Raw genomic sequence first — 18,469 nt, 5'->3', positions numbered from 1 at the left:
TCTGTCTGTGGACAAACGCCGGCTCCCTCGGCCTGTAAGCGAGATGTTATATATATATATAACATACAATAAAACAACCACTGATTATCACTGCTGTTTCAGAGTTTTTAATGACGGAGCAAAAAATAATATTCAACAATTGCTTTCTAGACTTTCAGAAAGCAAAGAAACCTGGTCCCTCAAGTCCAGCCGAGGGCAAGACGTTCAATCTTCCGAGGGTAAAAGCGCGTCTGTATTTTAGAATTGCTAGGTTTTGTAGAGAGGGTGCCGGAGTGTCAAAATGGGTAGGTGGAAAATAGCCATGCCATGGGCAAAATCTCCTTCTTGTGGCCAAGTTGTTCTGACGCTCAATTATCATTTAGGCGCCGACAAATTAGACTGCTTGCTTTACCAAAACCCAAAGTGAGTAGCTGTTGTGGTGATAAACCACCAGAGTGAATTTTTTGATTAGACCATTTTAGTCCAGGCGCTTTTGGGATCTTGCAGCGCTAGGGATATTAGATCGGGGGGATTTGAGTTTAGGCAAAGCCAATAGTTCAGTCCCATGGACTGCAGGAAGATCCAACCTCTCCATTCGGAAGGAAATCAGCCCTGAGTGCTCACTGGAAGGACAGATCCTGAAGCTGAGGCTCCAAGACTTTGGCCACCTCCTGAGAAGAGAAGACTCCCTGGAAAAGACCCTGATGTTGGGAAAGATGGAGGGCGCAAGGAGAAGGGGACGGCGGAGGACGAGATGGTGGGACAGTGTTCTCGAAGCTGCCAGCATGAGTTTGACCAAACTGCGGGAGGCAGTGGAAGACAGGAGGGCCTGGCGTGCTCTGGTCCAGGGGGTCACAAAGAGGCGGACACAACTAAACAACAACAACAAATAGTTCAGTGCCCCCCCTATTTGTGGCTGCACCCAGGAAAAGGAAGCGTTTTGGAGGAGCAAAGGTCTGAGACTCCAGGGGCAGCAGCTGCAGAGAGACCAGGTGCAAAAGCTGCAGAGAGCGAAACAAAACTGGTCCTGTCCTTTGCTCCCTTTGGGCATCGTTCGGCAAAGTAATTGCTGCAATGACTGCTGCTTCTGTCATTGCAGAGGGGAGACTTAATGACGACCCATGGCGCTGAGCTCTTTTGCTCCCTGAGCTCGCTTTCCAAGCAGGATGGGCAAACATGTTTGCACAACCACACCGGGGCCAGGTTTGTTGGGCAGAGAGGCGGTTTCGGAAGAATTGTAATAAGTAAGAATCCCAAAGTGGTTTGCTCGCCAAGAGAACGCAGGGAAGCTTTATTCTGAGCACCCAGAGTGGCTGGCTCAACCCGGTCAGATGAGTGCCACCGTATAATAAATAATAATAATAATAATAACATACCTTGGGTTAAGGCTTCAAAGAACCATTGACATGACCAAAAGTTCATGTAGCAGACCCAGTAACTCGAGGAAAATTGCTTCTGGGAAATCATCATTTATAATTTCACTCATTCTTCCACTCCTATTATAGTGCTTATTTTGGATTAGAGATGGACAAATTTGCCACTTCTGGTTTGCTCATTTCCCCTGAACTTAAATTCCATTCTCCAGGAATTTGGCGATTTGTTTATTTTTAACTTCGTGAAAACCCGCCAGCCTTTTAGTATGAGTTTCCCCCAATAAACGTTTTTTTGTCCGTATGCGGATGAAACTTCTCCGCCGGAGTGGGAAGGAGGGTGGAGAATGTGCGGGGAAAAGACCCCAGAGTGGGAAGTTGTGGCTGCCTCGTTAGGTACAAATGAGGTCTTGGAAGCGATCCCGTGGGGACGGAGCGTGCCTGGAGCATGCAAGTAGACTTGTGAAAAGGAGACAAACTTTCCCACGGTGGGGGGGGGGGGAACCCACGTAAACAAGGAGGGATGGTCTTTTGAAAAGTCCTATATACAAGTAAAAAAAAATGTTTCTAAGACAGACGACCCGGACGAACGTGTGCAGGATCCATCAGGTGGGCAGAGGCTCCAATTTCAAACGCTTGGGTACGACGCGGTCGCTGTCCGGAGTCGCACAGGGCTCCTGTTTCGGAGAGGCGCCATCCTCCGGGTTTCCCCCCCGGGGCTCCGCCTTGGTCAGGAAGTCCGTGCCGGGCTTGGCGAACGCTTTGGACTCGGCGAGCTCCGCCTTCTCCACTACCAGCGGCCTCGTCCACTCGGGGATCTCCAAGCCGAGGTGTTTCATGAGCTTCGCCATGACGTCGTCCACGTAGCCGTGGATCCGCAGGTCAGCGTGCTTGTCCTGAAGGGGAGAGAAAGGGAGAGAGGTGGGGAACGGGGGTTGGCAGCGCCGAGACAGCCTACGAAGCAGGGTGGATGAAAATCAACGAGTATTTTTTTAAAAATAAATTCAAAAATGGATTTTTGAAATTTAAACTGGATTTTTTAAAATTTAAATTGGATTTTTAAATATTTAAATTGGATTTTTTAATTTAAAATGGATTTTTTTCATTTAAATCAGATTTTTTTTATCTAAATCAGATTTTTAAAAATTTAAATCGGATTTGATTTAAATCAGATTTTTAAAATAAAATGCTTTATTGGGGAGGGAGGAATCTTTCTAAAGATTTTCTATTTAAGTTACATTATAATCCAAAGGCTATTTGTCAGGAAATAAGGATTTGTTTTAAGTTTCCCATGTGTGCCTAAACTCAGTCTAAGTTTTTATTTTTTTGAAAATTGTTTAACCGCATCAGGAAACAAACATGAATACATATGCTATAACGTCTTTCTTAATTGTTTAAGTTGCTATTAAAGAAATGGTTATTTTTCTCCTTCCAATAAAGTACAGCAGAAAAGTTATCCAAATATAAACAGTTAACTTATTAAACCTCACCATAATTGCATAATTACCGGTCTATGTATTTCTAACAGTATAACCAAATCAGTAATTTTTGATATAACTGTAAAAACTACTCTGAAAATCTATTATTCCAAAAAACTGAAACCTTCCTCTGGTTGTAAATATTAAGATGATACCAGCAAGGCTGAGTCTTTCTGTAAAAAAGAAGATTTAAATCAAGTCTTACTGACTAGTGATTTAAATCGTGATAACCAAATTCGTGATTTAAATCGTGACAACTAGACATTCTGTTTCGTTGGTTTAAGGAGGCATTTGGCTGATATATTTGAGTTTCTAAGACTGGCTGCGGTTCCTGAGCTGCTGGCGAGGCCCGAATTGAACTCACGTGCTTCGTTGGCTGCAGATTCACAATCACCAGTTTCCCTCCCTTCTTCTTGGTCAACAGAGGAAGGTCTCCGCTGGGCTTGATTTGCAGGGACGTCCCCAGAGTGACGGACAAATCGGCGCTCCTGCAGGGGACAAAATAAAATTAAAATAAAAGAGGAAGCCAATGCCAGCTAGCATTCCTTACCTGGAAGGGCAGGAGCAGCAGCAAGTATTGTTTTTAACACTTGATTGGAATCCACCCAGAGCGGCTGCGGAAACTCAGCCAGATGGGCGGGGTATAAATGGTGAATTATTATAAGCATTTTCTAAGCCACAACTAAGATGCCCGTCACCGTTTGCTAAAGCTGGCCAACCGTAGGGAATCTAGAAGGCTACCTCCTACAGTGCAGGAAGAAACAGTTGTCTAATGCTAGAATTCTAGGAGGATGAGAGCTAGATGAGGCCTTTGACGTGACCCAAAAACACCTTCAAGGGGAAGACCCTTACCTGCTCGCTTCACTTGCCAGATTGAGGTCCCGGTCAGGCAGGGAATCTTCCCAGTCCAAGATGGTGTCCATTAGCTTCCCTCTTTTGAGGAAAAGGAAAAGGAAAAGATTGGGTTCTTGGGAGCAGCAGCTGCATGTAGGAGCCCCGGCATTGTGGGACTGGGGGGGGGGGACTTGGAACCCCCAAAATAAAAAAGGGAGCAGAGTGGATGCAACTGATGTGCAGGCGGGCGGCAGAGATTTGGAATGTGTTGCAGAATGAAAGAAAAAAGATGGAAGGGAGAATGGGTACACTTTGAAGGCAATGTTTATCACCTGCACAGATTTTAGGTGTGCTTTCACACCCTTCCGTGCCCATGTTGCAGAAGCACGTCTAGATAGATAAACGAAGACAAGAAACACACACACTTCTGGGTTTCATTTGAAATGCTTAATTTTATTCGGTTAAGTGCGATACCCCAGACATGCACGGCAAGTTCTGAAGAGTTTCTTGCTGCTAGAGAACAACCCCATGGTATAACTCGCAAGGTGGTCAAAATTTTGTGCGGCAGCTATTAAAATATGACACACAATTACTAGCCCTAACCTGCCCCCGCCACATACCTGCAGGACCGAAGGCCCCTGCGCTTGGAGACGTCGCAGAGCCGGCCGGTGGGCTTCAGGCCCATAGTGCCCACCACAGCGTCCCTCACATACTGCCTTAAAGACAAACACACAGAGGGAGGAGTGGAGGTTTCCTGGGAGCAAGCGAGGAGCAGAGTCATGCCATGAGAAGAGGAATCCCTGCCCTCTTTGATCCACCACTTGCCCCTGCAATTCAGACCTTGCAGCAAAGGTCCATGCCAGTTGGGGGGTTTTCCTCCCTGACCCACACACCTTCCCAGGCCAACTGTTTGGGATGGCAACTGTCCTAAAAAGGTAAAGGGACCCCTGACCCTTAGGTCCAGTTGTGGCCGACTCTGGGGTTGCGGCGCTCATCTCGCTTTACTGGCCGAGGGAGCCGGCGTACAGCTTCCGGGTCATGTGGCCAGCAGGACTAAGCCGCTTCTGGTGAACCAGAGCAGCGCACAGAAATGCCGTTTACCTTCCCGCCGGAGCGGTACCTATTTATCTACTTGCACTTTTGACATGCTTTCGAACTGCTAGGTGGGCAGGAGCAGGGACCGAGCAACGGGAGCTCACCCCGTCATTGCAGGGATTCGAACCGCCGACCTTCCGATTGGCAAGTCCTAGGCTCTGTGGTTTAACCCACAGAGCCACCTGCGTCCCTTGGCAACTGTCCTACTAGTTCCCAAAACATCCGGGCTGGCGACAGCTGCCTTTTGGCTGCTAGATGTGGCCTTCCAGGCACCGCCAAACTACAACTCCCACCAGGCCCCCTGCATGGAAGCACGATCAACGGCTGGGGATGGTGGGAGTTGTGGTTCAGAAGCGTCTTGGGCAGCGGCAAAAAGGTTCCCCACAGCTGCATTAAGGCCCCAAATATTGTGGTCTTTCCTCCCCTCCACCTGACCTCAGATGTTTCAATTCCCCCTTTCCTGCTGCGCCAGATTGTCGCATTTAATTTTGCAACGGAGGCAGCTGGAACCAGGCGGAGGAATCTCCCTGCCGCCGCCACCACCCACAGGAAGCCGAGGCACCCACATCGCCGGAGAGGGTACCTACTTGCCGCATTTCATGCATTCCTCCACAAACATGTTCCCGTGCAACTCCGCCAACTTGTCCCTGCGGAAGAGGAGGAGAAAAGAGAGGGGGAACTTTGACAGGTGGAACGACAGCTTGATGCTGTAAAAGGACCCGAGATCGGACCAGAGGCTTTGCTTTTTTTAATGTGCATGGAATCGCAGAATCGCGGAGCTGGGTGCATGACAGAGAGCTTGGACCTGCAACCCACAGATCGGCAGTCTCACGCTCTGCCCCCTGAGCTGCTCCAGAGCTTAACGAAAGCGTTTTCTTCACACTGCCACGGGAAGCGTCCCCTTACCTGGGGAACCCCGAGCGCACGTGGAGACCGTCCACGTTCTGGCTGACCAGGAACCGCAGGACGCCGGCTCTCTGCAGCCCCAAGAGGGCCATGTGGGTTGTGGACGGCCGCGCGTTCTCAAAAGTGGTGTCGAACTTCGGGGACAGACCCCGCTCCTCCATGGTCCAGACTCCATTGGGGCCTCTGCAGGGAACAGAGGGGCAAATCCTTACCGGACGGAAGGGGTGCTACCCAGGATCTTTCTGGGTGACCCATAACAAATCAGCGGCCTTGGAGCGGTGTGTACCTCTCCCTCCGCTCACCTGAAGTCTGGGATTCCCGAAGACGTGCTGATGCCAGCCCCGGTGTGGAAAACCACGTTGGAAGCCTCCCGGATCAAGAGGGCCAGCTGGGCGACTTTCCTGTCCAGCTCGTCCGGAGGGTCAAAAAACTGAATGGGAGGTTTGGCAGGGGGAAGAGAGATAAACAGAGGAAGCGCAGGATAGGTCAGCTGGGAAAGTTGCAGTTATTCTCCTCTGTTTATTTATATAACCTGCCTTTTCCCCAGCAGGGACTCTACGTGGGGCTACCTTGGAAGGTGACCCGGAAACTGCAACTAATCCAGAATGCGGCAGCCAGACTGGGGACTGGGAGTGGAGACCACATAACACTGGTACTGAAAGACCTACATTGGCTCCCAGGACATTTCTGAGCACAATTCAAAGTGTTGGTGCTGACCTTGAAAGCCCTAAATGGCCCAGTAGACCTGAAGGAGCGTCTCCACCCCGGACACCGGGGTCCATCTCCCGAGGGCCTTCTGGCGGTTCCCTCCCTACGAGAAGTGAGGTTACAGGGAACCAGGCAGAGGGCCTTGTCGGTGGTGGCGCCCTCCCACCAGATGTCAAGGTAATAATTAACTACAAGACACCTGAAGGCAGCCCTGTTTAGAGAAGCTTTTAATGTTAAATAGACTACTGTATTTTAATATTCTGTTGGGAGGCGCCCAGGGAGGCTGGCCATACCCAGCCACATAGGCAGGGTAAAGGGTAAAGGGACCCCTGACCGTTAGGTCCAGTCGTGGCCGACTCTGGGGTTGCGGCGCTCATCTCGCTTTACTGGCCGAGGGAGCCGGCGTACAGCTTTCGGGTCATGTGGCCAGCAGGACTAAGCCGCTTCTGGCGAACCAGAGCAGCGCACGGAAACGCCGTTTACCTTCCCGCCGGAGTGGTACCTATTGATCTACTTGCACTTTGCCGTGCTTTCGAACTGCTAGGTGGGCAGGAGCAGGGGCCGAGCAATGGGAGCTCACCCCGTCATTGCGGGGATTCGAACCGCCAACCTTCTGATTGGCAAGTCAGGGTCCGAGAGGGGAATAAAGGAAAATGACTCTACCAATATCAGATATATAGTATTCTGTCTTAATACCCTACAATAATGTAAACTGTGCCTTGGAGAATGTATCATTTATTGCTGTACCTAAATGTATCATTTTTGCTGTATCTTACTCATTGACTTTAACAATGTATCTTTACTGAAATGTATTTTTCCTCAATAAGCTGTACCCAATGCTGTTCTTTTCTGAATGTATCCAGAAATAAATAAAAAAATAAATGGAAACAAAACAAAAAAAGGATAAACGAAACGAAACGAGTGAATTTAATAGAAATAAAACAAACGGAAATAAAAATGAAACGAAACAAACGGAAGTCAAAACAAAAAGAACGAAACGAAACAAAGGGACGAACGGAAATAAAAATAAAATACATGGAAATTAAAAACAAACGAAAAGAACGAATGAAATGAATGAATGAATGAATGACTTATGAAATGAAACACGGTAAAGCAAAAGAGATTGGAAATGTAAATGAATAAAATAAATAAATAGATTAATAAATAAATATAAAATATAAATAAATAGAATAAATAAATAAATATAAAATATAAATAAATAAAAAATATAAAATATAAATAAATAAAATGAATAAATTAATATAAATAAATAAATAAATAAAAATAAATAAATTAATAAAATAAAATAAAATAAAATAAAAACCCCCCGACATCCGGGTCTTTCCCCCCCCCTCGGCCTCCAACATCCGGGTCCTTCCCGGGCCTTTCCCCCCTCAGGCGCCCTCCTCGCCCCTCCCCCCCCGCGCGGAGTCCAATGGGGGAGGGGGGGAGTCTCGGTATCCATGGCAACCCTTCCCCACCCCCCCCCGCTCACCTCCGGGAGGCCGCACTTGCCCTTGTCCGAGTACGGCGACAGCCCCGCCGCGTAGTTCGCCGACATCCCCACTGTTCCCGCTTCCCCTCTGCCAATAAAGTTTCGCCGGCGCTTGTTGAGGAGCTTCCGGTAAGGACGGCGCCGGAAGGGGCGTGTCCGAAAAGGAGCCAGACGTGAAGCCTCCTCCTGCGCACGCGCGGTTTCATCCGCGTCGTCGTCTCCATGCTCGTTTCGGGAGGATGAGGCTGCCGGCGCCATCTTAGTTCCTGGCAAATGGAGCCGCTTCCTGGTTTGGCGCCTGCGCCATCTAGCGGGCGGCATCGTAGCTGCGCCGTTTCTTGCAGAACTGTCCTAATGCTATTTATTCTGTTATGTTGTGAGATATATTTTGAGTGGTTTTTTAAAAAAATTCTGCAGTATGTTCGCTTCTGTTTTACATGCCACCTGGATGACTTCTGTTTTTGAATCAACAGCATGATGCGTGTCATGGATTCCTAAATCGTATTATGTAGTGTTATTAATTGCTCCGTCGTTATAATCCCCGCAATTAAAAAGCGGAATTAGTTGCCGTAAACATGAATCAGAATTAAATAACAGGCAGCAAAGATGCAATGGAAGATGTCAATTGCATATATACACAGAAGCATTGTACACAGGTCAATACATTCGCAGGGTTTTAGGATTGCTCGTAATTTTGTTATGGATGGATAATAAAGATAATAAAATTTTATTTATATCCTGCCCTCCCTAGCTGGAGGCAGGCTCAGAGCGGCTAACAACAGTAAAAATAACACAGCTTAATAAAATCACATTTTAAATAGTTTTTTAAAAATAGGTTTTAAATTTAATAATGGACGTGCAGTATGTCAATAAAGAATGGAACCATGGAAGGGACTAGAGGGATGTCAATTTGCATTGTTTTATTTATATTTGTGTTTGGAAAATTAATAAAATGTTGTTACAAAAAAAGATGTTCAAATACCTTCATGTCTCAGAACCCTGTGTTACCTGAAAGCTGACAACCCTGCCTTTTAAAAACCCTAACTGTTTTCCCTTCCTGACCCCCTCTTAATTCCTTTTTAACGAGGCTGCTCCTAAGCCCCTGCTTAGGCTGGGATGGTAACCTTACCTGTTACAGGTGGTAACTCAATTCCGCTGGCAGGAGAGGCCGTTCCCCCGGGATCCGCCGCTCATTGGTGGGGACGGCATCCAGCTGCTGCGAAAAAGGACCCTGATATGTCGAAACTCCTTTTCAGCCAGGCTCCCGTAAGGAGATCTCTCTGGTCTCGTTTTCCCCCCTTTCCCCCTGTCTCTCGCCTTCGTGGAAGGAGACAAGGCGCTTGCAAAGTCATCGTACGAAGGGGGAAACTGAGGCAAAGGGCCGCCCCACCAGGAGACCACCTACCGTAAGTTTTGCAAAAGGAAATGGGAGAGGGAAAAGGGATCCTGGAGATGGATCAGGCCAAAGAACCATCTATCTCAGCATCCTCTCTGTGCAGAGGTCCGCCTTTAGGGGGAAATTCGCACCCGATTCTCTCCTCCATCAACTGGCACCCAGAAGCATTTTCTGCCACCCAACAGCGGAGGGGGAAACATAAAATTGAAGACAGCCTTTTCCTTCTCTGGGAATTTGAAGCCGTTGGCCGCGGTTGCGTCTTGTGGCAATGAGTTCCGTGGTTTACCCAAAGACGCCTTTTCCTTTGGACAGCCCTGAATGATCCAGGTTCAGGAATAGCACGCCTCTATTTACACGGGAAAAACGTTGGAGGGGATGGAGTAGGACGTCCCTCTTTTCAGGGGAGAAACGTTGGAGGGGGAAGGAATAGGACGTCCCTATTTTCAGGGGAGAAACGTTGGAGGGGATGGAATAGGACGTCCCTATTTTCAGGGGAGAAACGTTGGAGGGGAAGGAATAGGACGTCCCTATTTTCAGGGGAGAAACGCTGGAGGGGATGGAATAGGACGTCCCTATTTTCACTGGAGAAACGTTGGAGGGGATGGAATAGGACGCCCCTATTTTCATCTGAGAAATGTTGGAGGATATGTTCCCTAACCTGAATCTTCTCTATCATATCTCCTCTGCTTTTTTTTTGTAAATTACTCATAGCATCATAGAATTGTCGGGTTGGAAGCGACCCTGGGGGTCATTTAGTCCAACCCCCTGCAATGCAGGAATCTTTTGCCCCACACAGGACTCGAACCCACGACCCTCGGATGAAGCATCCCGTCCTCTACCGGCTGAGCTACCCAATGTTCGTTTTGTGACCTTTGCTAATAGGAGTTGTTGCAGACGCTCAATCGCTTTGGTTGCATTTCCAGCTCTGCAAGATTCTTCTTAGAGCTCGGCTTACTCTCAGAAGCTATAGGGAATTCCCAGCCCCCTGTGGGCTGTTGCGTTATCCCATGTGGAGCTGAGTTCCCCTGGATAAACCAGTCTGCTTGCAAAGCAGTACAGCGTTCATCTCTGTCCCACAGCGGGGCGCAAAGACGCCATCTAATTAGGCCACACGGGGATGGGGAACAGGCCGGGCCGGCCGTATCCAGAGAACCGGGTCCTGGTTTCACATCCCAAGTGGGATGGATCCCCCAAGCAACCGCCTGCTTCTGGGCCCTGGGTGCGAAACACGAAAGGCCTCGGAGCTGAGATCACAATCCTGACAATTAGTCAGCCGTATATTTAAAAAACTAGCTTTTTTGGGGGGAAAGTTTTGAAAAAGACGTTGAATTTTGCATAGATCAACATCGCCATCTAGTGCTGCCTTTGTATATTGCACTTTAACAACACATTAATAATAATAATAATAATAATAATAATTTTAAACGTTTTATTTGCAGCGGAGTCCCCTAGCATATAAAAGCCCTAAACAGCTTTGTACCCAAATACCTCCAAGAGCATCCATCTCAGACCCTACGATCGGCAGGCGGGTCCTTCTTAGTGGTGTCCCCTCTGGAGCTGCCACAGAGAAGGCCCTGTCCTCTCCCCTGAGCTTCTGAGGGCAGCAGAAGCAGCTGAAAGGGTCTTTTCTGACCATTTTGATACCAGTTACCCAGGGCCCAATGATAATAATAAGGTTATTATTATTATTATTACAATCTCGGCTGTATCAAAATATGGGATTTTAATGGAACCCTGCCAGAAAGCCTTTGGGGGCAGATGGAGGTTTTGGGTTGTCTCCAAGAGCAGCCCAGCAATCCAGCCGGGGTGTTTGCAGAGGACGGGGGCCAGGTTATTTCTGTCCCAAAGGCGGCATGCTTAACTCGAAGACCCTTGGACTTATTTCTGAAGAAATACTCTACATGTTTCAGATCTCTTAATCTGTCTGTTTCAGAAATCAAGAACGCCCCTGAGATGAAGAGTCTCAAGGCCAGGTTTAAGAAGTCTGATGTGAGTTGTTGTTATTGAAAATGCACCTCTGGGTTATTTGTGGGGCTTGCCTGGTGTTTTTACACAAGTAGAATGTGTGCTTTTGTTTAAAATGCATCTCTGAGTTATTTGTGGGGCATAGGAATTCGTTCATTTCCCCCCCAAAAAAAATATAGTCCAGCCCCCCACAAGGTTTGAGGGACAGTGGACCAGCCCCCTGCTGAAAAAAGTTTGCTGACCCCTGGACTAGAACCTCTCTGTCGTATCCGGATTGAACTTCAGTTCAGGCAAGCAAGTCTGAGGAACCACCTGCTAGTAGATAGTTGATCCCCACGGTCCCTTCAAAAGGATTCTGATTGCCATGGGGTTTTTAGGACCTTGCAAGGAGGTCTTACCTGGGTTGAACTTCAGTTTTGGCAAGCAAGTCTGGGGAACGACCTGCTACTAGATAGAACCTCTTCGTCTTATCCAGATTGAACTTCAGTTCAGGCAAGCAAGCCTGGGGAACCACCGGCTACTAGATAGCTGATCCCCGCGGTCCCTTCCGAAGGATTCCAGTCGCCGCGGGGTTTTTAGGACCTTGCAGGGCGGGAGGGAATCGGGCTGCCTTCTCCTGCCGCTGGGGGGAGACGCTTCCCTTCTCCTCCTCCTCCTCCTCCTCCCTTGGCCTCTGATCTGCTGCTGCAAGCCGGCTTTGCTGCCCGTTATCCCAGCATCAGGACCGCTCGCCAGCATCCTTCATCTCCCCCTGCATCCCTCATCCCTGGTCCCTTCCTCCTGCGCCGCCGGCTGAGATCGGATGGATGGCTACTCGATACTTCCTGGGAGGGACGATGAAGCAAATTTGCTTCTGCGCTGCCTCCTCCTTCGCGGTAGGCTCTCCCCCCCCGATTCTGCATTTTTTGGGTACCCCCCCTCCGATTCTGCTCCCTTTTCTCCCCCTCCAATGACTCCCCCCCCCCCGAATTGCACCATCTCCTCCTCCGTCCTCGTCCGGAGCCGAATTATCACCGTCGCGGTTTATTTATTCGTTTATTTTGATGCAAGAGGCTGCCTTGGGGAGCGGGGTGGGGTGGGGTGGAATTCAGCCTTTAGGGAGATGCACTCTGTACATGCTCTGTGGTGGTGGTGGGGGGGGGGCCGGACACACACAGATGTGCTGTGTAAGGTTGCTTCCCCCCATGAATAGAGCCTTAGGAAGGGAGAGAAAGGAATAGGGGTGGTGTTTTTTGTGTGATTTCCGTTTTTGGGCAGGGAAGATAGAGTTGAATTTGTCCCTTATTCCTTGTCCTAGTATTCCCTGAATATATATTCCTTGTCCCAGTAATTCCTTAATAAACATTCCTTGTCCCAATATTCCCTGAATATATATTCCTTGTCCCAGTATTCCCTGAATAAATCCTTCTTTGTTGCATTGGGCAAACGGCCAATTTTCTTCATCCTCATCCACTGAAGAAGTCGGGGACGTATAATTCTCTCTCTCTCTTTTTCTCTCGTTTAATTTAATTCCATTACAGTCCAATTTTAGCTTTCCTTGCCCTCCAGGGATAATCTCCCCCCTCCCTCCCCACATTTCAGCTGCACAACAACCCTGTGAGGCTGAGAGATGGAGACCGGCCCAAAGGTCACCTTAGGGAGCCTGACGGCTGAGCCATGATTCGAACCCGCGTCTCGCTGGTTTCCGTCTTCTACCTACATTATCAAATCTCTTCCCTTAGTAAACGTACCTGTTTTATTTCTTTTTAAACCCAATAATGCACTTTTTTCTGCATTCCATTTCTCCATTTGCAACACCCCTGACTTCCACCCCCACGTCCTTTTTCACCTTTCCAAGGATAGACACCTGAGATATACCTTTGAACGCAGATCAATTGATTCCTTATTTCATTTACAACCAAGTTACCCCGTGGAAGGAAAAACGTTTCTCCTTCTGTTTCCCAGTGTTTGCTGTTTCTCTTAGCTTTTTAGCTAACACCCGGAAAAGAGGATGCGTGCTGCGCAAAGAGGCCCCATGGCGTGGGTCACGACCCACTAGAACCGTAAAGTTGGGAGCAGGGGGTCCCTCAAAGGTCATCCATCCATCCACCCCCTCCAACGTTTCTCCCCTGAAAAGAGGGACGTCCTATTCCATCCCCTCCAATGTTTCTCCCGTGGAAATAGGGATGTCCTAAGGAAAAGCGGGACATTCTGGGATCAGATCAGTAACTGGGTCAGCTTCTGTAAATCTGGTACCCTCCTTGGGTGTGAGTTGAGCAGGGAAGAAGAAAAAACTTTCAAATCTGTCTTTGTGCAAGGAAGCATTTATATTTTCCCTTACGGAGCAAGTCGAGGCAATCCCTGTGTATCCTCAACCTGTGGGTCCCCAGATTTTGTTGAACTACAACTCCCATCACCCCTAGCTAGCAAGGCCAGAGGTCAGGGATGATGGGAGTTGTAGTCCAACAACATCTGGGGACCTGCAGGTGGAGAACCACTACAGCAACTAACACGGTGCCCCATGGATGTTGGATTCCGGCTGCCTTCATCCCTGATCTTTGGCCGCACTGGGCGCTGGGAGTTGTAGCACAGCCCAGGGGACATTTCAGGGTCCCAAAGCCCAGGGGTTTGTGTCTATTTTATGGGATCGGAAGAGCTGATTTAGAGATTCCTCTGGCCAGGCTACTTTGAAAGCTTTTGCCGTGCTGCTGAGGTCAAGCGACCTTGTCCGGCGCGCCCGGCCTTCGAAAACCAGGTCCTTTCGGATTAACCGGCGTTGCCGTGGAAACCAGGTGATTTCTGGGGAATACAAGCGATTAATCCGCAATCTGGAGGCCAGGATTCTGCAAAGCATAGCAGCCTCTTCTTCAAAAAACGTGTGTTTTAGCCTTCTTTTTAGTTCCTCCTAGATCAGTGATGGCCAAACTTGCATCTTCCCTGCTTAATCCCAAATGCACATTTCCCTGCTGTTCCCTGTTCAAATCTTCCTTGCGCCATGTTTATTTATCTTTTTAATATGATTTTTATTCATTTCTTTTTCAACACGATAACAAAACAAATAAATCCTTTGCTCTGCTGAGGCCTTGACTTCCCTCCATCCCTTTCGACCAGTTTTTAAATTTTTAAAAGGACTCAGAACATTTCGGTCCTACCTAAAACCTGCCTCTTCTCCAGCTCTGCTTTCCACTGTTAAATTTCCATTTCCATTGTTAAATTTGCCAGTTTGGCATGCTCCGCAAACCTCTCATTCTAGGCGTGTTGATCCAAACGGCGCTTGACCTTTTTGCTGTTTTTCCCCTCTTCCTTTTCCTTTTTTTTTTTTTTGGGTTTACAGAGCCAGGACTGGAGCAAAAATGACGAGAAGCTCCTGCAGGCGGTGGAATACAATGACGCCGACCGTGTCTCCTCGCTCCTCGTCCGAAAGGGTCTGGTTCCCACCAAGCTGGACTCGGAAGGGAAATCAGCGTAAGCCCAAATAACCTGAATTTCACAATCAGTCAGTCGGTTTTATTGCACATAGCCAAAGGCTGCTGCAACGCACACAGAACCATTCAACAATTAAAAGAAAACATGCTCGATTAATACAAAAAAACATTTATATTATCAAGAGCCATAGCTGTCAACTTTCCCCCTTTCTTGCGAGGAATCCTATTTGGAATAAGGGAATTTCCCTTAAAGGGAAACGTTGACAGCTATTGATTCAAGACATTACCTACTCTGAACAGAGCTTTGAAAGGACCTTAATAGACAGGTTAAGACATTAAACAGTAAAATTTATAGGCTAAAATCACCACACGTTAAAAAATAATGTTAATTAATGCAATGTGCAATTATATTCGGAGTTTGGTCATAAAGATAGAATATAGCTTAGGGTCAAATAAATTCATCTCCTTTACAGTTGGTGGCTATATAATTTACTCTAATTTTCCTAGCGGCAGTTGCAAAGAGTGCTACACGCCAGGTCACATACTTATCTATGTCTGCGAGGAGATATAAAATCATGTCACAGAGTCGGGAAATCGCACGGCCGAAAGGGGCCCGATGCGAATCTCGAACCCATGGCCCTGAGACAAAGCGTCTCCTGATCTACCAACTGAGCCATTGTGAAGTCGTGCAATTAATCTCAGAGTTGTAGAATTGGAAGGGGGCCCCCTGGGGTCATCCAGCCTGACCCCCTGGACCTGCTTAATTTCAAGTGGCGGGGATTTCCAAAGTTCTAAACTGCTAAGTTTATTTATTTGTATTTATTTAAATTGGTGAGCTTCATCCGGTGACCCCCCAGGAAATCCCACTGCCCACCCCACAACTGTCCACTAGGAGACCACTGCTGTCAAGCAATACCCCAGGGGCTTCTAAACCCTCGATCTGCCGGGTGCTTAGGCCAGTGGTTCATCCGACCCCGGGGACCCTGGATTAACAGGGAAATCCTAGAATTGTAGAGTCGGGCCCTCCCGAGTCATCTAGCCCAACCCCTCGCGATGCGGGAATCGCAGATCAAGTGTCGGTCTGTTCCGCAGGTTCCACCTGGCTGCGACGAAAGGGAACACAGATTGCCTGGAAGTCATGCTGGCCCACGGAGCGGACGCCATGACGACCGATGGCGCAGGTGGGTTTAGGGTGCAAAAGCTATTATTATGGAGGTTGAATCCTGACAAGACAGAAGGACTGTTTTGGGGGACAGGCGGGTATGGGGGACTCCCTGGTCCTGAATGGGGTAACTGTGCCCCCCGAAGGACCAGGTGCGCAGCCTGGGGGTCGTTTTGGACTCACAGCTGTCCATGGAGGCGCAGGTCAGTTCTGTGCCCAGGGCAGCTCCATCTGGGACGCAGGATGAGACCCTCCCTGCCCACAGACTGTCTGGCCGGAGTGGTGCATGCTCTGGTTTTCTTCCGCTTGGACTACTGCAATGCGCTCTACGTGGGGCTACCTTGGAAGGTGACCCGGAAACTGCAATTAATCCAGAATGTGACACTGGCCATTGTCTTATAATGAAAAAACCCCATATCTCACGTTCCTTCCTTCCCCGCAGGCTACGCAGCGTTGCACCTGTCGGCTAAGCATGGACACCCGCAGTGCGTGAGCAAGCTGTTGCAGGTAACTCTCGGGGCAGCTTCAAGCATGGCTTTCAACTGCAGCTGCGCACTGAATTTGGCCAAATCCCAAAGTGAACTGGGTGGGTTTGGGTTTTCAAGGCGGCTTTGCAAGGAGAGGCAAGGCAAGAGCCGGATCCGCCTTGGCCATCTTCCCACTGGGTTGGTATGGGGCTTACTCCCCAGGAAGCCGCAGGTAGGATTGGGGGCTCAGCTCCTTTTCACTGGTTAACTCTCTCTCTCTCTCTTCTCTCTCTCTCTTCTCTCTCTGTCTCTCTCTCTCTTTCTCCCCCTCCCTCCCTCCCTCCCTCCCTCCCTCCCTCCCTCCCTCCCTCCTTCTCTCTCTCTCTCTCTGTCTCTCTCTCTCTCTCTTCCTCTTTCTCCCTCCCTCCCTCCTTCTCTCTCTCTCTCTCTCTTCCTTCCTTCCTTCCTTCCTTCCTTCCTTTCTTTCGTTCTTTCTTTCTCTTCCAGGCATCCTGTCCAGTGGACGTAGCCGACAGCCACGGACGGACAGCTCTCCACCACGCAGGTCAGCATATTTCACCATCTCCCCAAACCCCAGGGAGCGGGGGGTGGGGTGGGCACTGGTTCCGGGGCATTTTGCTGCTTCAGGTGAATCTCAGGTGATAACCCCACCTCACTTGGGCCATATATATATATATATATATATATATATATATATATATATATATATATATATATGCTTTCGTAGATTTTCACGGGTACAGGAATGCAGGTTTTGGTGTCTTCGGGTGTCTTCCCGTGTAAGAGTCGGGGTGTCTGGGCGACGTTTCGACGAGGTCTCACTCGTCATCTTCAGGCTGGTGCTTTCGGCTTCTTGTTACTGGAACAGAGCAGAGTCTGGTGTTTGAGTTCCTATAAATACTGTTGAGGGGTGTGGTGTATAGCCTCCAACGTTCTGGGCAGGGAGGAAGTTCCTAGATTAGTGTGCCTCTTCTTCTTTTGTTCCTTAATTACTTGAGGGATATCTTGAGTGATTTCATGAGTGATATTCTGAATATCACTGGGTGGGTCATTAAGTGTAGATTAGTTGCTAAAGCTTTCGTGTCTTGACCTCTTGAGCTTGTGAAGAGTTTTTCTGAGAAGATGGCTGTGCTGCATTTAGTTGTGCTCTGGCTTGGCTTCGTGTATAGGGGCGAGCTGTGGTTTTGTGCCTTGTGCCAGCCAGATCTGTGTAGGGATTGCAGGGGGGTGCAGCATCCGGAGGTGCCACTATAGTTTGGCTACTGGATGGAGTCTGTAATATGTCTGTGGAGAGGGTCTGGGTTTGGGTCTGGTGTGGTTGATTGGTGACGGCGTTCTGTGTGCCTCTGGTTCTGGTGTCGGTTTTTGTGGGGAGGGCTAATTTCCAGATGTCTGGCAGGCGGGACGTGTCGTCACGCTTGTTCATGTTGTGAGGGTGTTTCTCTATCTCGATGGCTTCCATGATTATTCTCTTGTGGTGATGTTCCATGTTAAAGAGCAATTTGGAATCTGCAAAATTAATTTCGTGTCCTGTTTCTTTCATGTGTTGGAAAAGAGAGGAAGTTTTTTCTTCTTTTTTGACGGCATTCTTGTGTTCTGCGATACGTGCATTTATTCGTCTGTTTGTTTGTCCAATGTACGTGGCTGGGCAGACTATATATTACAATCCCATGTTCCCGTAGCTCAGTTACATGAACGTTTGCCCCAAAACCAAGGAATGAACTGCCATTATAATTACGTATCATAATACGGGAAATAAGGAGCTTGCAAGTTTTCCAGTGCTTGTACAAAGTCTTGTACATTGTAGAATAAATTGCAAGAACAGAAGGACGTCTTGTTTGCTCCTTACTAGGTTTTCCCCTGCTCTTTCCCTGCAGCTGTCAACGGATGCATCTCCTGTCTTGAAATCCTTTGCGACTTTAAGGCTCCTTTGAACACCAAGGACAAGGTAAGCGCCGATCCAAATTCACAAAAACCTCCCTCTGCGTTCGTTTCCCCCGCTGCTGGGTAGGGGTGCAAGAAGGCGCTGTTTTCTTTTCTTTTCAATCAGTTTTACGGTGGCACCTTGGTTCTCAAACGCCTTGGTACTCAAACAACTTGGAACCCAAGCACTGCAAACCTGGAAGGAAGCGTTCCGGTTTGCGAACCTTTTTCAGAAGCCGAACGTGCTCCGTTTTGAGTGTTACGCT

At 48.4% G+C, this 18,469-nt stretch overlaps 3 protein-coding genes across 4 annotated transcripts in view; 2 read left to right on the top strand and 1 right to left on the bottom strand.

The window, feature by feature from the left end:
- LOC309522944 (tetraspanin-33-like) overlaps positions 1–18,469 on the top strand; it is a 52,534-nt gene that overhangs the window by 27,351 nt on the left and 6,714 nt on the right. The gene's annotated exons all lie outside the window — the stretch shown is intronic.
- SIRT6 (sirtuin 6) lies at positions 1,864–7,999 on the bottom strand. Its single transcript, XM_082206622.1, has 8 exons — positions 7,866–7,999; positions 5,965–6,092; positions 5,663–5,845; positions 5,344–5,403; positions 4,282–4,377; positions 3,680–3,760; positions 3,192–3,315; positions 1,864–2,245 (listed from the first exon to the last, which is right to left on the bottom strand). The coding sequence occupies exons 1-8, from the start codon at positions 7,929–7,931 to the stop codon at positions 1,955–1,957; spliced, it is 1,029 nt and encodes a 342-aa protein (XP_082062748.1). The 5' UTR covers positions 7,932–7,999; the 3' UTR covers positions 1,864–1,954.
- ANKRD24 (ankyrin repeat domain 24) overlaps positions 7,899–18,469 on the top strand; it is a 25,624-nt gene continuing 15,053 nt past the window's right edge. The window contains exons 1-8 of one of the 2 annotated variants that reach the window (XM_082206285.1): positions 7,899–7,994; positions 9,004–9,271; positions 11,195–11,250; positions 14,540–14,670; positions 15,723–15,811; positions 16,235–16,299; positions 16,767–16,824; positions 18,158–18,228. In XM_082206285.1, coding sequence (XP_082062411.1) covers positions 11,215–11,250; positions 14,540–14,670; positions 15,723–15,811; positions 16,235–16,299; positions 16,767–16,824; positions 18,158–18,228 — 450 coding nt within the window. In that variant the 5' untranslated portion in view covers positions 7,899–7,994; positions 9,004–9,271; positions 11,195–11,214. Of the gene's footprint in view, positions 7,995–9,003; positions 9,272–11,194; positions 11,251–11,913; positions 12,102–14,539; positions 14,671–15,722; positions 15,812–16,234; positions 16,300–16,766; positions 16,825–18,157; positions 18,229–18,469 lie in introns of those variants that run through there. The other variant, XM_082206284.1, reaches the window with a different exon arrangement.

The sequence above is a fragment of the Podarcis vaucheri genome, assembly GCF_965113315.1.
Source record: "Podarcis vaucheri genome assembly, chromosome: 18".
In the NCBI taxonomy this organism is placed as follows: Eukaryota; Metazoa; Chordata; class Lepidosauria; order Squamata; family Lacertidae; genus Podarcis; species Podarcis vaucheri.
This window is presented reverse-complemented; position numbering and strand designations above follow the sequence as displayed.